This window comes from Polypterus senegalus, chromosome 4, assembly GCF_016835505.1.
Source record: "Polypterus senegalus isolate Bchr_013 chromosome 4, ASM1683550v1, whole genome shotgun sequence".
NCBI lineage: Eukaryota > Metazoa > Chordata > Cladistia > Polypteriformes > Polypteridae > Polypterus > Polypterus senegalus.
In genome coordinates this window covers 88,503,421-88,524,603 of record NC_053157.1, presented here as the reverse complement: position 1 = coordinate 88,524,603, position 21,183 = coordinate 88,503,421, and the positions used below count along the sequence as shown (strand labels likewise).

Below are 21,183 nucleotides of genomic sequence, written 5' to 3'. Positions count from 1 at the left end.
GTGCTTTAAAATTGATTGTGAAAAGTAATTCCTCTACTGTAAAAAAAAAATGTCATTTGCAGGTATTTTGTGAAGAAAATATGTCTACGATATTAATAATTGTGCATCTTTGGTTTAAAATTGACATTTTATGATGAAAGTACACAGTAAATATTAGAACTTTAGGTTCTTCAAGATTTTACTGTGGTTTTCTTTTAACCTACAGCATGGATTTTACATGAGACACTATGTTTCTTAACAGCAAGCCATTGATTTTGGTGTTAGGCAATCCATTCTGTAAAATTCACCTTTTGTTCATTAAAGTACTGTATGCACATTGTAGACGGATTTCACTCACCCATCCATTTTCTGAGTTTGTTTATTTCATTTCAGGGTTACTGTAGGCTGGGGCCTATCCTGCCATCATTATGTGCAATGCAAGAAAACCAACCCTGGGCAAGGTGCCCCAGTGCATTGTAGGACATAATTATACAAACAGCCACACAACTCATGCAGGGCCAGTCTGGAATTGTACTTCAGTTTAGAAAAACACTTCATGTTGCCAGTGACTTGGTTGAGTTCTGAGCAGAGTCTTCTGTAATCTGGCAACACTAACTAGTATTTGACTTTACGTCTGAAACTGTTGTATATGTTGTGATTTGTTTGAAAGAATGCTAATGGTAAAGATGTTTGCCTTTGCCAGACACTCCATAGGTGCAGAAAACTGGAGAATAAATGACTAGCTGCAGTATATGATACTTTATGCATGTATCCATTTTCAGAATGTGGTTTTCCCTCACAGGGTTGCGGGGAGTCCATCAAGTGCTGGGATGCTAAGTCTGTCAGAACTACACAAGTGGAATACTGAGAGGTTTAGAATTTACATACCCAATTCAGGTTAAACGCTGAGCTTACTCTGCATCTTCTTCTTTTTTTTTAATTTTATTGCAATCCATACAAAGCAATCAAGTTTTTACAAAAAGAAAAATTGAGTTAAGAACAGATCGATCCCCACCCCTGAGAGAGAGAGCAAGCCAAACGGCGTTAAATTTAAGGCTTGTAAACATACCTAAATTAATAAATTCTCTGTGCTTTATGAACTTATTTTAAAATATTACTGATTAGATCCTGCCATGTTTTGAAAAAAGTCTGTATGGATCCTCTAACTGAGTATTTGATTTTTTCCAATTTCAAATAATATAACACATCGGTTTCCCACTGACTTAAAAGAGGAGAGGAGTATTATTTAAAATTGGAAAAAATCAAATACTCAGTTAGAGGATCTGTGCAGACTTTTTTCAAAACATGGCAGGATCTAATCAGTAATATTTTGAAATGAGTTTATAAAGCACAGAGAATTTGTTGATTTAGGTATTTTTTACAAGCCTTAAATTTTACAATCGCTTGGCTTGCTCTCTCAGGGGTGGGGATCGATCTGTTCTAGCATAATTTTTTTTTGTAAAAACTTGATTGCTATGTATTGATTGTAACAAAATTAATAAATAAAAAAAAAAAAAAAAAGAGGAGAGTTTGGGTTCTTCCAGTTTATCAGAATAAGTCTGCGTGCCAACAGTGTAGTGAATGCAATCACAGTTTGTTTGTCTTTCTCCACTTTAAACCTCTCTGGAAGAACCCCAAACACAGCTGTTAATGGGTTAGGAGGGATTGTGAGTCCAAGGCTGTCTGAAAGGTAATTAAAAATTTTTGTCCAGAATAATGTTAATTTGGTGCAGGCCCAGAACATGTGACCCAGTGAGGCTGGGGCTTGGTTGCAACGCTCGCAGGTTGGATATGCCCTGGAAACATTTTGAGAGTTTTAGTCGAGACAGATGTGCTCGATATATAATTTTGAGTTGTATAATTGTATGCTTTGTGCATATGGAGCTCGAGTGAATTCTCTGCATTGCTACTTTCCACTCCTTTTCTGATATATTAATTGAGAGATCTTTTCCCAGTGTCCTCTTGGATCTTTGAAAGAGAGAGATTGTAAAATGATTTTATATATTGTAGAGATGGAGTCTAAGTCCATGGATGAGGGTGCTAGATGAGGAAAATCTGGAAGGTTCTGTTTAACAAAGTTCCTGTTTTGAAGATAGTGAAAGAAATGTGTAGCTGGAATGTTAAATTTGGAATGTAATTGTTCATAGGATGCAAAGACGTTGTCTATATAAAGATCTCTAAGCAAGTTAATTCCAAATTTTTCCAGATATTAAAACTGCATATGTTTGTGAAGGTTGAAAGAGGTGGTTCTCTTGCAGAGGTGCCACAGATAGAAGCTTCTCCGTCTTAAAATGCTTTCTACATTGGTTCCAGATTCTAAGTGAGTGGAGCACAATTGGGTTATTAGTGTATTGCCGATAACGTGTGTTTATTGGAGCACAGAGCAAGGAATACAAAGAAGTACTGCAGAATTTTACTTCTATTGCGGTCCAAGCCTGTGTATGTTCTTCTATTTGTGTCCAGGTTCTTATCGCCTGTATATTTGCTGCCCAGTAATAAAACTGGAAGTTAGGTAGAGCCATGCCGCCTTCTGCCTTTTGTCTTTGTAGGGTCGCTCTTTTGATGCGTGGATGTTTTGAATTCCAAATAAATGAGGTTATTGTTGAATCTAATTGCTTAAAGAATGATTTATTAATGTATATTGGGATGTTTTGAAATAAAAAGGAGCTTAGGAAGAATATTCATCTTAACAGTGTTAATTCTTCCAGCTAGTGTGAGATGAAGGGTTGACCATCTATGCAAGTCTTTTTTAATTTTTTCCATGCAGACGCGAAATTTTGTTGATAAAGAGCTTTATGTTTACTTGTGATGTTTACCCGAGGTATTTAAACTGTTCTGCAATGATAAAAGGTAGGGTGTCTAATCTAATATTATATGCTTGAGAATTCACTGGAAAGAGTACACTTTTATTCAGATTAATTCTGAGACCAGAGATTTTGAAATTCTGTGAGTGCTGCTAAGACTGCAGGCACAGAATTTTCTGGGTCCGATATATACAGTACCATGTCATCTGCATATAATGAGATTTTCTGTTCCAGTCCTTCTCTGCTAATCCCCTTTATCTGATCAGTATTTCGACAATGTATTGCCAGTGGTTCAATGGCAATTGCAAACAGCAGCGGTGACAAGGGCATCCTTGTCTAGTGCCACGCTCTAGTTTAAAGTAGTCTGAGCAAATGTTATTGATGCAAACTGAAGCTTCTGGGTTAGTATACAGTAATTTAATCCATGCACAAATGTTGGGCCAAACCCAAACTTCTCCAATGTAGTAAAAGGTATTTCCATTCAATCATGTGAATGCTTTTTCTGCATCCAATGATAATAATATTTCTGGGGTGTTTGATTTAGTTGGTGAGTATATTACATTAAACAGGCGAAGATTTGAAGATAAGTGTCGGCCCCTAATAAATCCAGTTTGGTCTTGTGATATTACGAGGGAGCACTTTCTCCATCCTTCTAGCTATGATTTTAGAGAGTATTTTAACGTGTTATTCAGAAGTGAAATTGGTCTGTATGATGCACATTGTAATAAGTCCTTATTTTGTTTTGGAAAGACAGTGATTAGTGCTTGGCGAAAGGTTTGTGGAAGAGATTGGTTATCTCTGGCTTCTGTAAATGTTGCTAATAGGAGGGAGCTAGCTGAGGAGAATTTCTTGTAAAACTCTGCAGGGTAGCCATCAGGGCCTGCTGCTTTTCCACCTTGGAGTGACTTTATAGCATCTAGTAATTCTGATAATGCCAGAGGTTTATCAAGTTCCTCCACACTAAAAGCTCTATTTGTGGTATCTGTAATGTATCCAGAAATGCATTAGATTGTGTATTGTCTTCTTTAAACTCAGTAGTATATAGGGATTTATAGTAGTCTCTGAAAGTGTGCATTATATTTTTGTGTTCGATGATTTTATCTCGTGTTAGTGATTACCGAGATTGCATTGCACTTCTTGCTTGTGAATTTGTTGAGCTAAAAGCTTATTAGCTTTCTCTCCATGTTCATAATAATGATGTCTGGATTTGTAAATTAGTTGTTCAGTTTCTTTAGTTGTCAAGAGGTTTAATTCTGAATGTAGAGCCTGCCTCCTCCTATGTAGAGTCTCGCTTGGTAGTCTGGCATGTTCTTCATCTATTTTAGTAATTTCGCTTTTATCTCTGCTACTTTCTTGGCTTCGGATTTATTTCTGTGGGAAAGATATGAGATAATCTGTCCTCTTAAGAAGGCCTTAAGAGTTTCCCAGAGTATTCCTGCAGAGATCTCGGGGGATGTATTTGTCTCTAGAAAGAATTTGATTTGTTTGGATATAAATTCAGTACAATTCTCGTCAGCTAATAGAAGCGGGTTGAGGCCATCTCGGGGTGAGTGTATGGGGCTTAGTAATTTTAGCTCCAAGATCATAGGTGCATGGTCAGAAATAACAATAGCATCGTATTTGCAAGATTTAATCTTAGGCAAGAAGTTATTGTCTATAAAGAAGTAATCAATCCTTGAGTAGCAATGATGTACTGGTGAGTAGAAAGAATATGTTCTTGAATTTGGGTTTAAAAACCTCCAGGGATCTGATAAGTTGTGATCAGTTATAAACTTTGTAATTATCTTTGCGTGTTAGATGCTTCCCCTGTGGAGGAAGTCTATCTAAAAGTGGATTTAAAACACAATTAAAGTCCCCAGCCATTATAACTTTATGAGTGTTCAGATTGGGAATGGATGCAAATAAATTTTGTATAAATTCCTTATCATCAACATTAGGTGCATAAACATTTATCAAAATCATTTTACAGTTAGATAAGTCTCCCATGACCATCACATATCTCCCTTCAGGATCCAATACTACATCTGATGCTACAAATGGTACTGTTCTATGTATGAGAATTCCCACACCTCTAGTTTTCTTTGTAAAACTAGAATGGAACATTTGGCCAGTCCAGTCTTTTTGCAGCCGGAACTGATCCTTGCTTAGTAAGTGGGTCTCCTGTAAAAATACTATTTTAGCATTTAGACCTGTTAGTGTGAGAGTACTTTCTTTCTCTTTAATTCGTGATTCAGGCCTTTAACATTCCAGCTTACGAAGTTAACTGTCCCATCATGGAGACACTGATTCTGAGTTTTTGATGTCATTTTATAGTCTTAACTGGAAGTGAGACAGTTTAGGTCTTAATTTCCTATTTCCCTAGAGTTGTTGCCATGCAGCTTATTATTACGTTGGTAGTTATAATTATAAAGATTAATATGATAGATTAGGTATAGATCAAGCCTGCTCTCTTTCTCTCCCCCCCTTAAACCCCCACCCTCCCTTTTTGCCTCCCCAAGTGAGGCTAAAACCCACTTCACACAGTACCAGTCCTCTGACATACCCAGAGACAGAGCACGTCCAAAGCAAAACAAGCCCCAATGCAGCGGCGCTTTAGGGTTAAAAGATAGAGATATCTATTACCAATATAGTCTAAAAAAAAAAAAAAAAGAGTTTTGCACTTAAAATATATATATAGTCTTCAGCAATTTTAGTGCATTAAGATGATACACCCAGATAATAAACCTGGGGGATGGTGTTAAAAATGTGTCCAGAATAAGCATAACAAGTCTTAATGCAGTAATAGCAATAGCAATAAACCAAGGGTATGATATTGAACAGTCTCGTTTAGGGTACACATGAAATAATTAGAAAAGAAAAAGAGAAAAAAAAATAATTAAGCACAATAAAACATAAACAGATAGCACCCTAGTAATACTAAGCAATAATGAGAATATATGCTGATAAAAACCTGTATTTTAAAACGAATAGATCAGACAGTAGATTATTAATTACTCTGCATCTTCTTTATTTTGCTTTGCTGATACCTACATCAGAAAACTGCATCAGCCCTGATTCACTGTATATATGCTCACCCTGTAAGAAAACAATAAATAATACAGATAAAAATAGACCAAATGCTTCAGGTACCATCTGGACTTCATTTTGGTTTTGAGCAACTTTGCTTCTTCTACACAGTCCTGCTGTGTCATAAACACAAGGTTTGACACTCATTTATCATTTTAGATTAAAAAAAAAGACTGATTCCAGTTTACTGGTGGACATTTCAGTGCTTAGGTGAACCTTTCAGTGAAAGGTTTTAGTTTATTAGCCTTAACTATTTATGGAAGAATCAGAATATTGCAATATGAAAAATATTTGGAAGTAGGTCTATTGCATATTATAGTCTTATTTCAGATTTTACAAGGGTACAAGGGTTGCTGGGAAGAACGATAATTAGGCAGGCTCTATAAAAAGGAGCCAAAAAGACACAGAGGAGCTCATGATCAGCAGTCTGTATTTGTTTCCACACATCACTCACACTATTGAGGGTTACAGTTTCTTCTAGACGTATGTGCTGTCCTGAGCCTGCTTTTCCGTGTGATTTTGTCTTGGTTGGATACGTTTTTGTCTGGGGGCACTCCCAGTCATGCCAAATCTTCACATTACAGCTGGAACCTGGTAGGACAAAACTTTACCTTTCCTTCAGAAGGCCGTTCACAGGGTTTTTCTTTCCATGCACCACCGTCATCTGCTTCTACAGTATTGGACCATGTTGGACTTTATTATTAGTGTTAATTGCTTACTGAATAGTGAGTGTTGTTTCATTCAGTTTTATGTGTATAGAGTATGTTGATAATTATCACTGGTGGGGAATTGGGGAGGGCTTTTGCTTATATATTTTTGATGAATACTATTTCTTTTCTATTCGTTATTTCATTAATAATATATAATTAGTATATTTATTTTATTATTGTTCGAGTCATTGAGTCACTTATGTGTGTTTCTGTATCTGTATGTGAGTGTATGCATGTTGGGTCAAGGCTGAGTGTGTTCCTGGGGTCCCGTAATAAAATAAACCATTCACCATCTTTGGACAGGGTGAATCTTCCCATCCTAGCTACTGTTTAGGGACATCTTAATGCATGGGCATGCTGGGCAGGTTGCCCATGGGGCCCCACATGCTAATCTATGTATTTTGTGACTTGCTGAGTGGTTGTGTAGGAAGTTGCCCCAGTGCACTGCTTTGCCCGGGGGCCTATAATGCTGTTAAGACAGCCCTGGTACTGGTGCAATACCATTTCAGTGGTGAAGAATGGTGGTGGCAGAATTACGCTGGGGGTTGGTTTTTCAGTGCCGGGGACCAGGAGACTGCTCTGTTCAGCTTTCCTTCAAATCTGAGTAAAGTCCAGAGTGTCCTTAATGCCTGCTCCAGAGCACTGTGGACCTTGTACTGTACCAAAGTTTCGGCTTCTAACAGGACGATAACCCTAAGCACAAAGCAAAGACAACACAGCGGGACAACTCTGAGAATGTCCTTGAGTGACTGAGCCAGAGCCCAGACCTGAACCCAACTGAACATCTCTGGAGAGACCTGAAAATACAGACTCTGCAGAGAAGAATGGCTGAAAATCGCCAAATCTAGGTGTGTGAAGCTTGTCGCATCATACCCAAGAAGATGCCACATGGTAATCGCTGCCAAAGGTGCTTCAATGAAATACTGAGTAAAGGGTCTGAATACTTATGTTAATGTGATATTTTGGTTTTTTTTATTTTTAGTACATTTTGAAAAATCTGTAAAATCCTGTTTTCATTTTGTCATTGTGGAGTATTAATTGTTAATTGATGAAGGGAAACAAATGAATTAAAATGATTTTAGCACAAGGCTTCAACAGAGTAAAATGTGAAAAAGTGAAGGGGTCTGAATACTTTCTGAAGGCACTGTAAGCCTAGTTTTGTGAAATGTGTTAATGCTGCATGTGACATAACACCCTGCATATCCTGTCGCCACGATTGAAGCAAGGTTTCCAGTAAAGGATGTAATCCTTATTTACAGCAGTATATTGCAAAGCCATTGGCCTAATGCGTGATTAAAAATAACAATTTAAAAAGTACAAGACAAGAAGCATTTAACTCTTTGTCAAGCTGTACTTTCCGCTGTGGTCTAGTGCTGTAGTCTCCATCCTCTTCATTAGAATGTAAGATTATCAGTTTCTTGGAAACACCTGGAATCAGTCCATCAAAGGATACACTCGCATGGAAACCCAGGGGCCAATTTGAAGTCGAAAGTGAGGAGGACATGTACCCTCCATGTATAAGTTAGGTGATTTGAGATGTTAGCACTAACCCAATATGAAACTGATATTTGTTCTAGCATTCTTAATGTCAAGGAATGCATTGTACAGGTTCATAGCCTGCCTCCTTGTTGTTTTTGTTAAATGGGAACCTGGAAAGTAATTAACTATGTGTGTGTGTATGTGTGTATACTGTACAGTATATATATAATACGTAACTGTGTGTATGTATGTATGTATGTATGTGTATATATATATATATATATATATATATATATATATATATATATATATATATATATATATATATAACTAGTAGAATACCAGGCCGAGGAGAAGTAGTGTTTTAAAGAAGGTACAAAAAGAAAAGGAAAAATTTTAAAAATAACGTAACATGATTGTTAATGTAATTGTTTTGTCATTGATATGAGTGTTGTTCTCATATCTATCTATCTATCTATATATCTATCTATCTATCTATATATCTCTATCTATCTATCTATATATCTATCTATCTATATATTTATATATATATATATAGCAAAATACCGCTTGGCAGAGGAGAAGTAGTGTGTTAAAGAAGGAAAGAGAAAGAAAAGGAAACATTTTGAAAATAACGTAACATGATTGTCAATGTAATTGTTTTGTCACTGTTATGAGTGTCGCTGTGATATATATATATATATCAAAATAATCGCTTCAGCGATGTCATGTGTTAAATAAGTTATGAAAAGAAAAGGAAACATTTTAAAAATAATGTAACATGATTGTCAAAGTAATTGTTTTGTGTATTTGGTGGCAGCGCCACAAAGTTTTTCGATCTAGCTGCATCAGAAAATGTACCACGACGCCTGACACGCCTCCTTTTTAGTGTTTTCTCACAGCTTGTATTGCTGCTGTCATATATATACACACACACACACACACATATATATATATATAATATACATATATATATATACACATACATATCTTCATATCTACATATCTATATACATATCTACACACACAAATTATATATATGTGTGTATGTATGTATGTATGTATGTATGTGTGTGTGTGTGTGTGTATATATATATATATATATATATATATATATATATATATACATACATACATATATACACACATACATATACTTGTGTGTATGTTTGTATGTGTCTATATGTGTGTGTATAGCTTTGGTCACTGAGTGCAAGGGAAAAATAATGAAATATAGTCTATAAGTTATTAAACAGTAAAACATTAACGTTTTAAGAAGTACAGGTACATTGAGCCCTACTGGAGTGGTTGGGTAAACTACATTTTAAAGACTGTGTAACACAACAGGTAAGTAACTAACAGCAGCTAAAATGTATATGGATCATCTCGGTAGTAGATCCCTTTTGAAAAGCGCTACACGACGGCTGTGGTATAGAAATTACATTTTCTATGTGAACGTTCAAATTTGTGCCTCTGGTAATGTGCCTTACCGGCATTTAAAGAAAATTATTTTTGTGTCCTCTGCCGTGTTAAGAGAGAAAGGCTTTGGTTTGGGATAAAAGGAAAAAAGGTGTAAAGAAAGGAAAGTTGCCTTTTTCTTTTATATAGTATAGAGAGATGTGTTCGCTGCGTTATGATCGCCTTTTGGCGACAGTCGCGGTGGGTCTTGTGTAGACTGGTGAGACGTCCCCGCCATTAATCGGCTGTGATGGCACTGTGAGTCCTCCACTCGTATGCGTGTGTTCATAATCCGACCTGAGGACCTGATAATCGTATACGTGCAAAAGAAAGTGTGAATCGCCTTAATATTATTTTGCCGTGGTGTAGAAAAGGGGTCCCGTGTTTGCACTTGTCTGGGCTATAGAGCAGGGGGAGGATGAAAAAAATTAAAAGTGCTCACTTTGACTTAAGGCAGAAGCGCAGTCAGCGTCTCAAAGGCCGGCACAGCTATGCGCGCGCGTCGGCTGCTCGACTTTTGCTGGGCAGGAGACCCCTTTTGTACACACGTTCATGATATCAAAAGTCTCAGCGCTCTTTGGAGGTAATTCATATATTATATATATAGCAAAATACCCGCGCCGCGGAGAAGTAGGGTGTAAAGAAGTAATGAAAAGAAAAGGAAACATTTTAATAATAACGTAACATGATTGACATTGTCATGAGTGTTGCTATCATATATATTCCTGCCTAAATAAGTCACCCTCGCCGCTCTTACTTTTTACCGTTCATTTAATCATGGCTAGTGGCGGAAAAATTATAAAATGGAAGGAGGATGGCTTTACCAAAACAATTATTGATGGCGAATCGATTATTCATAAAGCTTGAATTGGTGATCTGTTTTTCTGTGTTAACCTCATATTTTTTCATACTTCTTCTCAAACTAAGGTGGTGCGAGGGTAAAATGAATCAGGATACGCTGATCAATGTAATCGGTGTACCAGGAAATCATGCATTGACAAAAGCTCCCCTTTGCTTGTAATGCAAAGTGTGATTAAATGCATTATTTTTAACGCGTTATGGAGCACATGCATCGAAGCTTCTCAGCTGTGCTTGTGCTAAGAAAAGGAAAGATTTTAAAAATAACGTAACACGATTGTCAATGTGACCTTTTGTAAGTAGTGCCTGGAGGATTCAGTGTGTTCAAACTCTAGAGACAGCGTGTGTATTAACTTGAGGTAAATGGGAGGGGAGATGATGACGTGACTCCCCACCACCCTTTAACTGTCAATCCCCACAAACACAGTCTCGAATTTGCATAAGCACACCCCTTCACCTACAATTTTAACTTAGTTACAAAGTGATCAAAACTCTCGTTTATATCCTGCGTCCTCTCATTAAACTTGTATCCCGCATTATCTGTGGGCATGTGAAACGCCAGCGGTAGCCTGTCTATGAACTTAATTTAAAGTTTAGGTTTACACCTTGCTTTCTTTCCGAGGTAGCAGCACTCATGAATATGGTAGTATATGTCACTCGCTCACTTCTTATTGTTTCGCTGCCTTCTCAATTATATAATGCATGTTTTCTTAAGCGCTTTTTGTAGGTCTTCCTGGTTTTCTACGTACTGCGTTGACAGTCAGTTCACGTGATTACGTGGGAGGCGTGATGATGTCACATGAAACTCCGCCCCCTACGTCTTTGCAGCTCTACTCCATTACAGTTAATGGAGAAAAATACCTTCCAGTTATGACCATTAGGCGTAGAATTTCAAAATGAAACCTGTCCAACTTTTGTAAGTAAGCTGTAAGGAATGAGCCTGCCAAATTTCAGCCTTCTACCTACACGGGAAGTTGAAAAATTAGTGATGAGTCAGTGAGTGAGTGAGGGCTTTGCCTTTTATTAGTATAGATATGTATACAGTCATATGAAAAAGTTTGGGAGCCCATCTCAGCCCAACAAAAACAGATAACAGTGGTATGTCTTTCAAGTGTCCCAAAAGACTCAAGGCTGTCATTAAAGCTAAAGGGGGTTCAACAAAATATTGACATTGATATCTTATTAATCTCAGTATTTTTTTATAATTTTTCACTTGGATGTTGTAGGTTGAATTGAATAAGTAAAGCTGGGAAGAAATGTTTTTGTGTGTGTGTTTTAATTTAAGGCTGTAAAGCAAAAAAAAAAACTGGAAACATTTGAAGGGGGCGATTCTTTTCTATACTCACTGTACACACATATATATGAAAACAGATTAATTTTACAAGCTTGTGTACATCAATACAGAATCACAAGATTACTATAATTATTTTACACAAATGCGGTCTGTTATCAAGAACATGTTAGAAAATTATGTTTCATGTTGTGTTAGAGGTATTCGTTGCTTTATATGTTTTTGTTCTGTTTGGCTTTGAAATTACCACACAAATACTTTTTAAACTTACGCTTTTACTGTAAAACTTCAGTAAAAAACAATATTTAGAATTAACTTTTCGTCATTGTTGCATTGAATTTTGATACCACGTTTTGAAGTTACATTGTGACAACACAACATATAACTAAGTGCCCGTGAGTGAATATCGTTTCTTTTTCTCTAATAAATAAACCAACTTTTGCGAATATTTGTCCCTTTGATTTGTTAATTGTCATAGTAAAAGCTATTCTAGGGGGAAACTGTAAACATTGTAATAAAAATGGCATATCAAGATCTCCTTTGGTGTCTAATGTTACTACATTACCTATCTTGTCACCTGTTAAAATTTTACATGTCTGAATTGTTTGACCAATTTTCCGTACAACTAGTCTTGTCCTATTGCATAGTCCATCACTCAGACATAAATTACACCCTAACATTACAATACATCCTTCTTTCAACAGAAGTTCGGCCAGTGGAAGTCCGGATGGTGTTAACAGTTGTAGATATTCTATGGGATGTTGTAAGTTCATGTTTTCATCATCCGCCACATCTCCATCAACTGGTTCAGCATAGTCTATTGATACGTATTTAACCAGTTTGCCAATTTGATCGTAAAAATTTATAAGAGCTGAGAGCTCAGAACTGTGTCTGACAAAAGCATTCACACGAATGAGAGGTGAGAGGACCGCGGGCGTGGGTCATTAACTGGAAATGGTTGAGAGGAGGGCAGGACATGAAAAAATCTCTTGGCAATAGTCTTGTTTCGCCTCAAGAAGTTCTTTTATAATAGAGAGCTGAATGAATTGTAAACTGCACTTTAAATATGCCCTCTTTTAATATGTTTTTTTTTTTTTTTAGGAATTACGATCTTGTCATCTATTTATTCTGAGTAACAAAAGACCTCTGTCTTGTTTTGTAGGTTCTTTTGGAGTTACTGCTTATTGAACTTTGTCCAGAACTGAGAGAACATCTGGATCAGCAGAAAACAGTTGTAGTCTGATTTGAAGAAGAACATGTCTGTATTCACAAATAGACATGACGTGTATTACCCTCTTTAGTAGAGGGGCGGACCACGTATTTGGTGGGTTTGTTCTGTGCTAGCTGAAGTACCACTATGTAAGCGGACATGATGAAGTACCACTGCACCATATTGAAAATGCTGCTTACGATGATATGTTTTTAAATGTTCTCATGATCCTGTTAAATGGCTTGGAAGATTTGGTAAGGTCAACTGCCAATACATGTTGTACAAAATCTGGTTATTTTACTTTAAAGACCTTCCAGGTTGTGATTTTTGTTAATAGTTGTGGACAGATGAATGTTGTATCCATGTTGAAAATTATCCGGAACTTGGAACATTCCTTTTCCTTTCTCGTGTCCATTAAAATCTTTGTTGTGCAATACTTCATGTAAAGTCATTGTGACTATTTTATTGTTGACTAGACATAGATATTATTTTTACCAAAGATTTAAAATAGTGTAGAATATTTATAAGCAATAAACTGCAAAAGACAAAACTGTTTTTTTAATGATTTTTTTTTTAGTTTACCTTTTTTATGGAATTTTTGGACTGAAAATATTTTTTGGCTAATTTTTAAGTTGCACAAAATGACTAGATTGTTATTGTATCGTTTAGAAAAAAAGATTGTTTTTTATTGCGCCTTCACACTTCACATTTTGCAGGAGCATCAGCAGTAATTCAAGTTCAGGCTCAAAGTCCTCCATTTTCTTGATCTGTTCTTCACTTTTTAAAAGGTGTTTTGTTTCAACTCTCATTTTACAGTAACAGAAGTCTCCAGCAGCACTGGACTTTTCAAACGGCGTATCTCAAAACTTAAACCGAATAGGGCTTGAATAACACGGTGCAAGTTAAAAAGAGGATTTGTATTACACTGTGGATTAAGCCTCACAATTGCAGGAATTGTAACCTTCTCACGTTGGCCCAGTACATTTTCAAGGTTCGTGCTGGTTTGGTATGGGGATCCAGAGCTTTTCCCAGTAGCAGGGAAGGAACCAACACTGTACAGTAAACCAGTCCGTGACACTGCCCAGTTGAGTGGTCCAATGGTGCTTTTCACTGAAGGATGGTTGGAAGACTCATCAATTACAGGGTTACAGAAGATCATATTTTGGAGATGTACTCACACCAGCTAAACCTCCTCTTAGGCTTATCCACACATGGCACACAAAGAAGCTTCTCTGTTCAGGGTGTCAGTACCTGCATATGTTTGGGATGCAGGCAAAAACCCACCTGGAGAAAATGGTTCTGGACATGAGGAGAACGTGTACAAACTATAGAAATAATTACCTGGCTGAAGAGGGTACACAAAATATTTGGCTGTGGTAAAGTGGCTGTGCTACCCATTTACATTCAGTGTTAAGTAGCTTCCCAAAGTCCATACAGCGAGCAGAATTCGTTGCAAAACTGTGCTTGTAATCCAAAGCACTCGTATATCAAAGCGAAGAAATAATGGAAACTCAGATGATTCGTTCCACAACCCAAAAATATTCATAAAAAATGATTAATACAAAATAAAAAGTAAAAATATATAAAACAAATGAACCTGCACTTTACCTTTGACGACACGCAGAAGCGCATTCCAAAGCAACCGCAGGCTCCCAGCGCTGTAGCAGTTTGCCACAAGAGCGAATCTGAAAAGACCGTGACCATGCTATAAGCGCTTGCCATCGATGGGTGATGCAAGGAACATTTTAAATGTAGGAAACTGTATTACTTGGCCATTAAACTAGCCACGACCCTGCCTGACTGCTGTGCCTGTGTATAGGAGAGCGGCAGATCCCGCTACAATAAATAACCGTGCTGTTCCTGATTCAAGCCGAGACTCCGCTTTGTGTTTTGGGGTGCAGGACGGAGACTCGCACATTACAGCACACACACGTTGTCACCATGCTATAGTAAACATTAGACGCTCGGTTGTTGACGGGTGTTGACTATACGAGTGAGGCATGCCAACTGAGACCAAGCATAGGAGATGATTACCCACAATCCCTTAGCAAGAGAGAGAAGAACCATCGGCTCAGTTGTGATCACGTGACACTTGGTAGACAAAGCGTATACAAGACCTCGCTCGTTTATCCAGTTAAAATTTATTACAAATTTTAGCTCATCTCGGAAAACACACGCAAACCAAGCTTTGTACGCATTTGATTTTTTATAATTACAGGTAGTTCCCAGGTTATGGACATCTGACCTACAACTTACGAACGAGGACGCAGCTGCGACGTATGCGCCTCAGTAAATGCCACTCTGTCATCTTTGGTCTGGGGCGCTGCAAGCGGTGCTGGACGGGGGCTGGAGGGGGGTGATTTTGCTTACCGCACAGTGTAGTGTCCCTCGGGTGGCTCCTGGCAGCAAGCGGTTTCACTGCTCGCCCACCACACACGGCTGCCCCATTCATTCTCGTTTGGCGGCTGGTAATGCTGCAAGCGGTGACCTGGTTGTGGGTGAACGGGGCGGCGGGGGGGTAGCATTGTAGTGTGCATCGGATGGCTGCCTATTGAATGGGGTGATTCAATTCAATACCCACCTTTGGCCGCACCGTGTTCGTTCTCGGTGGGCGGACGCTGCAGGCAGCGTACTGTAATGGAGGTGACTTTGTGGTGGGCAGGTGGTGAACCGCCCCTCGCCACTCCATTTATTCTCAATAGCAAGCCTGCTTGTACTCTTACGCAACATAGCAGGAAGTCATCTCTTGTCAGTAAATTAGACGTTTTGACGACGGGTGCCTTCCTGCTGTGATAATGTGTACAGTGCTGTGCAGAAGAGCTCATCTTAACCTTTTGTCTTCACCCTTCAAGAATGTCTCTGAAACACAAATCTGATGCAAGTGCTGGTGATATAGTAAAGAAGAGAAAAACCATCACCATTGAAAATAAAGTAGAAATAATAAAAAGGTCAGAGAGGGGTGAAACTCCATTCATTGACAGAGCACTTGGTTACAGTCGGTCAACAACAGCATTTATTAAAATAATGTACCTGTTCCGACTTACATACAAATTGAACTTTAGTACAAACCTACAGTCCCTATCTCGTACGTAACCCGGGGACTGCCTGTATACTTTTATTTAGTTTGCTATCTTGGACGAACTACACAGTGATTAGTGCGCTTTCTTCAAACCTCCAGGACTTCTGGTTCAAATCCTACATAATGTCTCATTGGAGTTGACACAACCTCCTAATTTCTATGTGGACTTTTCTCCTGGCATTCCAGCTTTCCAAAAGTCATTCAAGCATGGTGTGAAAAGGGTTCTTTGATGGGCTGGTGGCTGGTTGGTGGTTATCTGCCCAGATGGGGCACCAAAATAATGGATGGGCAGTGGAGGATTGCCTACCAGTGTAATAAGTGACTCCCAGTATGCTGGGAGATGGTAAACGTCTGGTGCTCTTCCGGTCTCACTTCCCACCGGGCGGGCCACATGGGGTTTGGAATTGGATTGGGCAGCCATGTTGGGGACCTCAAGGACTTCTAGAGGGGACACTTGTGGGACAACTTCCCTGCTCACATCCATATTACTCAGAAGCACTTCTGGACTACACCTCTGTTTCAGAGGTAAACTGAAATCCTTCCAGACAAGGTTCAAATGTAGATTAACTGACAGAAGCAGAGCAGAATTCTAATTGGCTCCGTTTCCAAATGGTTTCTTAGGTTAAGGTAATAAGTGGAAGGTGTCTTCATTTATATTAGTTGTCACTAATGGTGGATTGTAAATGAAGCAGATGGTGAACTGTAATATAGGACAGTACGTGACGAGCTGGAAACACTAAGTGGTGGTCATGAACTTGTTAAAGATGTGCACAGAAAATGCATGGCTGACAGGAGACTGACTTGCTTCTGTTGTGTACGAACATCACCTGAGTGAAGCACGTGGCTTTTCTCAAGGTGTTTTTATATAAACTACTCAAAAAAAATTAAAAGAACACTTTGAAAACACATCAGATCTTAATAGGAAAAAACTTCTGCTGGATATCTGTACTGATATGGTCTGGGTAATGTGTTAGGAACGAAAGGATGCCACATTGTTTGATGGAAATGAAAAATATCAACTTAGAGAGGGCTGAATTCAAAGACACCCTGAAAATCAAAGTGAAAAATTGATGCTGCAGACTACTCCATTTTGCCGAAATTTAATTGCAGCAACTCAAAATTGTATTCAGTAGTTTGTATGAGATGACGGATGGTGTCCTGGGGGATCTCCTCCCAGATCTGGATCTGGACAGTCTGAGGTGCAACCTGGCCGTGTCGAAACATAATGTCCCAGAGGCGTTCTATTGCATTTAGGTCAGGTGAGCGTGGGGGTCAGTCAATGGTATCAATTCCTTCATCCTCCAGGAAATGCCTGTATACTCTCACCACATGATGCCAGGAATTGTCGTGCACCAGGAGGAACCCAGGACCCACAGCACCAGCATAGGGTCTGACAATGGGTGCAAGGATTTCATCCCGATACCTAATGGCAGTCAAGGTGCCGTTGTCTAGCCTGTAAAGATCTGTGCGTCCCTCCATGGATATGCCTCCGCAGACCATCACTGACCCACCACCAAACCGGTCATGCTGAACAATGTTAAAGGCAGCATAATGTTCTCCATTGCTTCTCAAATCTCTTTCACGTCTGTCACATGTGCTCAGGGTGAACCTGCTTTCATCAGTGAAAAGCACAGGGAGCCAGTGGTGGACCTGCCAATTCTGCTATTCTATGGCAAATGCCAAATCGAGCTCCACAGTGCCGGGCAGTGAGCACTTTGCCCACTAGAGGATGCCAGGCCCTCAGGCCACCTTCATGAAATCTGTTCCTGATTGTTTGGTCAGAGACATTCACAGCAGATACCGGTCCTGCTGATGGGTTAAGAAATATCAACGGCCTTCTCCAGCTCTCCTAGAGAAACTGCTTGTCTCCTAGAATCTCCTCCATGCCCTTGAGACTGTGCAGGGAGACACAGCAAACCTTCTGGCAATGACACGTATTGATGTGCCATCATGGAGAAGTTGGACTACCTGTGCAACCTCCATAGGGTCCAGGTATCGCCTCATGCTACCAGTAGTGACACTGACTGTAGCCAAATGCAAAACTAGTGAAGAAACAGTCAGAAAAGATGAGGAGGGAAAAATGTCAGTGTTAAACCATTCCTGTTTTGGGGTCATCTCATTGTTGCCCCTCTAGTGCAGCTGTTGTTAATTTCATTAACACCACAGCAGCTGAAACTGATTAACAACCCCCTCTGCTACTTAACTGATCAGATCAATAGCCCAGAACTTTCATTGACGTAATGCTATACTCTGGTTAAAAAGTGTTAATTTTTTGAGCAGTGTATATTTCTGTCTTCAACAGTAACAATCAGTGCTACGTACTTCACATTTTTAAAGCCTGTCTATTATTCCTTTTAGACAAATTTTTTTCTAAAGAAATACATTACAACCCTGATTATCTAAGGTAATGTGAATTGCCGCTACTTCGGATAGCTGAAAACTCACAAGAAAATGGATGGCCGCTGTAGTGGTGATGGAGCACAGAGAAGGTGGGGGCTGACACTGAGAGAGATCACATGATGTCATCAGAGAAGTCTGACGCTCACAGTGGTCGGAGACGGACTCTGCACACTTTGAGTAAAGCCATGTGCTTCACTTAGGTGATGTTCGTACACAACATCCATGTCAGCCATGCATTTTCTGTGCAAATCTTTAACAAGTTCATGACCAGATGAATTCCTCCATTTAGCTCATACTGCAAAGCGCTTACCTCTGAGCCAGAGAACGCGGGTTCACAGTTCCGCGGGTTCAAGCAGTTCACTACAACACTTTGAAATGTATGAACAAATACGAACCAAATGAAACAGTAGAACATGTGTACACGGTCAATGCTGGCAACACACTAACAACAGCTGAGGGGTGCAGCTAGGGATTGCTGAGTGTGTCACGGCCATATTCCCACAGTCACCAGTGCTTTGACTGCTCGCTCAGTACAAATGAGATTAAAAGTGTATTTATGCATGTTGTACAGGATTCGTGGTAAAGTTTTTATGAACTCTCAGAAAAGTAGTGTATTACACTTGCAAGTTTGCATTGGTAAATCGGGGTGCAGGTTATCAGGGTTCTACTGTATGTCGCTGAAACATGCCTGCAGAGAAATAAAGATCACAAGCCCCTGAATTGGCTGTAGACAAATTCCCAAATGGGAACAAGGCAGTCGTGTCCTGGATGAGACTGTTCTAAAAGAGGTGGATGGACACATTGTGAATACCAAGGAAACACATTTTATCAACTTGATCTGTCATTTGAAAAGAAAGGAGCGTGGCGTGGAAGAATTTCACTGTACTCTACACATGTGACGATACAACAAACCTGGCCATTTATAACTATTGTTCAAGGACTGGATAATACTTTTTAAAATCTGTTCATTCAATGTGACAATTAAGACGGCAGAATGCACAGAATACTACTGTATGTCAAATGAATTTTTAAAAAGTATTCTGCATTACAAATAAAAAAGAAAACTCCAGCAACCCTGATTAGAATGTTCTCTTATATCACATGCTGTAAACCCGCCCCATAAAAACCAGTAAGAGTGACAGACATTTCATCCGCACTCCCTCATGTGTGGTTGGGTATGGCACTAGACAGATTGTTTTAAATGACCTCCTGTATAGTGGTGGTGCAGTTAAGCTGCTCCTGTAATAAGCTGTTGGCACTTCTGTTCCAGTATACCTGCAGGTTTTGTGTGACATTTAAAAATTTCGTCTGTGTAGAAATCAAACCATTAGTCCCAAATATGTAGCAGGGCTCTTGGTTAATGATAACCTGTGGCCATCCTGCAGCACTCCACGCTGTTACGGCCCAATGTGGGCTCAGAAGAAAGCAGCTTCTTCCATTATTTTGGACTTTTAGACATCTACTGACAAATGACCGACTCTTCAGAAACCTTTTTATGCCTATAATTGATTTATTTCATTTTAGTCTTAATCTATACTAATAAAAGGCAAAGCCCTGACTGACTGACTGACTGACTGACTAACTGACTGACTGACTGACTCACTCACTCACTCACTGACTCATCACTAATTCTCCAACTTCCCGTGTAGGTAGAAGGCTGAGATTTTGCAGGCTCATTCCTTACAGCTTACTTACAAAAGTTGGGCAGGTTTCATTTCGAAATTCTACGCATAACGGTCATAACTGGAACCTACTTTCGTCCATATATACGGCCATAGCCTGCAGCTCGGTCGCCGTGTGAGTCGGAGTTGCGTCTTGCATCGTAACGCCTCCCACGTAATTGAGTGCCTGCCCATAGTATAAGGTAAATATTCGCGGGTGAAGGACTGTGCTTAGTATATTCATAAGTGCAGCTACTGCAGAATAGGAAAGCAAGGTGTAAAGCTTAAGTTTAAATTACGTTCATAGACACGCTGCCGCTAAATATTCGCAGGCAAATCCACAAGTTAATACCGGGAATGCCTGTTAAACATCTTAGATTCACGAGTACCAATTTGGGTAGTGATCACTTCGATGAATGGAACCTGTTCAAAAAACTCATTGCACAATTGAGAAGGCAGCAAAAGAATTCATAAGATACAAGTTTACTGAGGGGACGCAGGGTATAAATGAGACTTTTGATCAGTTTCTAACAGAGTAAAAATTGCTGGTGAAGGACTGTGTTTATGCAAACGAAGATGAGATGGTCAGGGATAGACTAGTGTTTGGCACAAACTCAGCAAAAGTGCGAGATAACCTTTTAAGTGCCGGGTCTGAGCTAAAATTAAATAAAGCTGTGGACATCGCAAGATCGCATGAGATATTCGCGAGATACAAGTTTAATGAGAAGACGCAGGGTATAAAGCCTCGATGCTAAAGACCTGGCGAAGTCATGGAGAACATATCTTATTGGAGAGAGCGGCAAAAAATCGTGTCAGGCGCTAACCGGTTATGCAACGGTAATGATACGTAAATTTGATGAACATTACAACCCGAAAATAAACGAAACTGTAGAGAGGTACAGATTTTTTTCAAGAAATCAGGCAAGGGGAGAAAATATAGACGACTACGTCACAGATCTGAGAGTGTTAGCAGGCACATGCAATTTCGGGGAGATTAAAAGTTCCCTTATATGTGACCGATTTGTGTGCGGAACCATTGATGCAAGTTTAGAGAGGTGCATACAAATATGCAGAGCCACAGAACTGTCAAAGGAGAACAGCAGAACTAAACTTCTCCCGGTGCGTCTCTCTAAACCCTCCGTGCGGGAACATTATTATAACGCTTAACAATCCTATTGTTACACCTTC

The 21,183-nt window shown here is 39.2% G+C and overlaps 1 protein-coding gene across 2 annotated transcripts in view; it reads left to right on the top strand.

Moving 5' to 3' along the window:
* Window positions 1–21,183, top strand: part of snx25 (sorting nexin 25) — a 423,222-nt gene that overhangs the window by 387,460 nt on the left and 14,579 nt on the right. The window contains exon 19 of one of the 2 annotated variants that reach the window (XM_039750996.1): window positions 12,808–13,294. The exons of the other annotated variant lie outside the window; for it this stretch is intronic. Coding sequence (XP_039606930.1) covers window positions 12,808–12,888 — 81 coding nt within the window. The 3' untranslated portion in view covers window positions 12,889–13,294. Of the gene's footprint in view, window positions 1–12,807; window positions 13,295–21,183 lie in introns of those variants that run through there. 2 annotated transcript variants of the gene reach the window in all.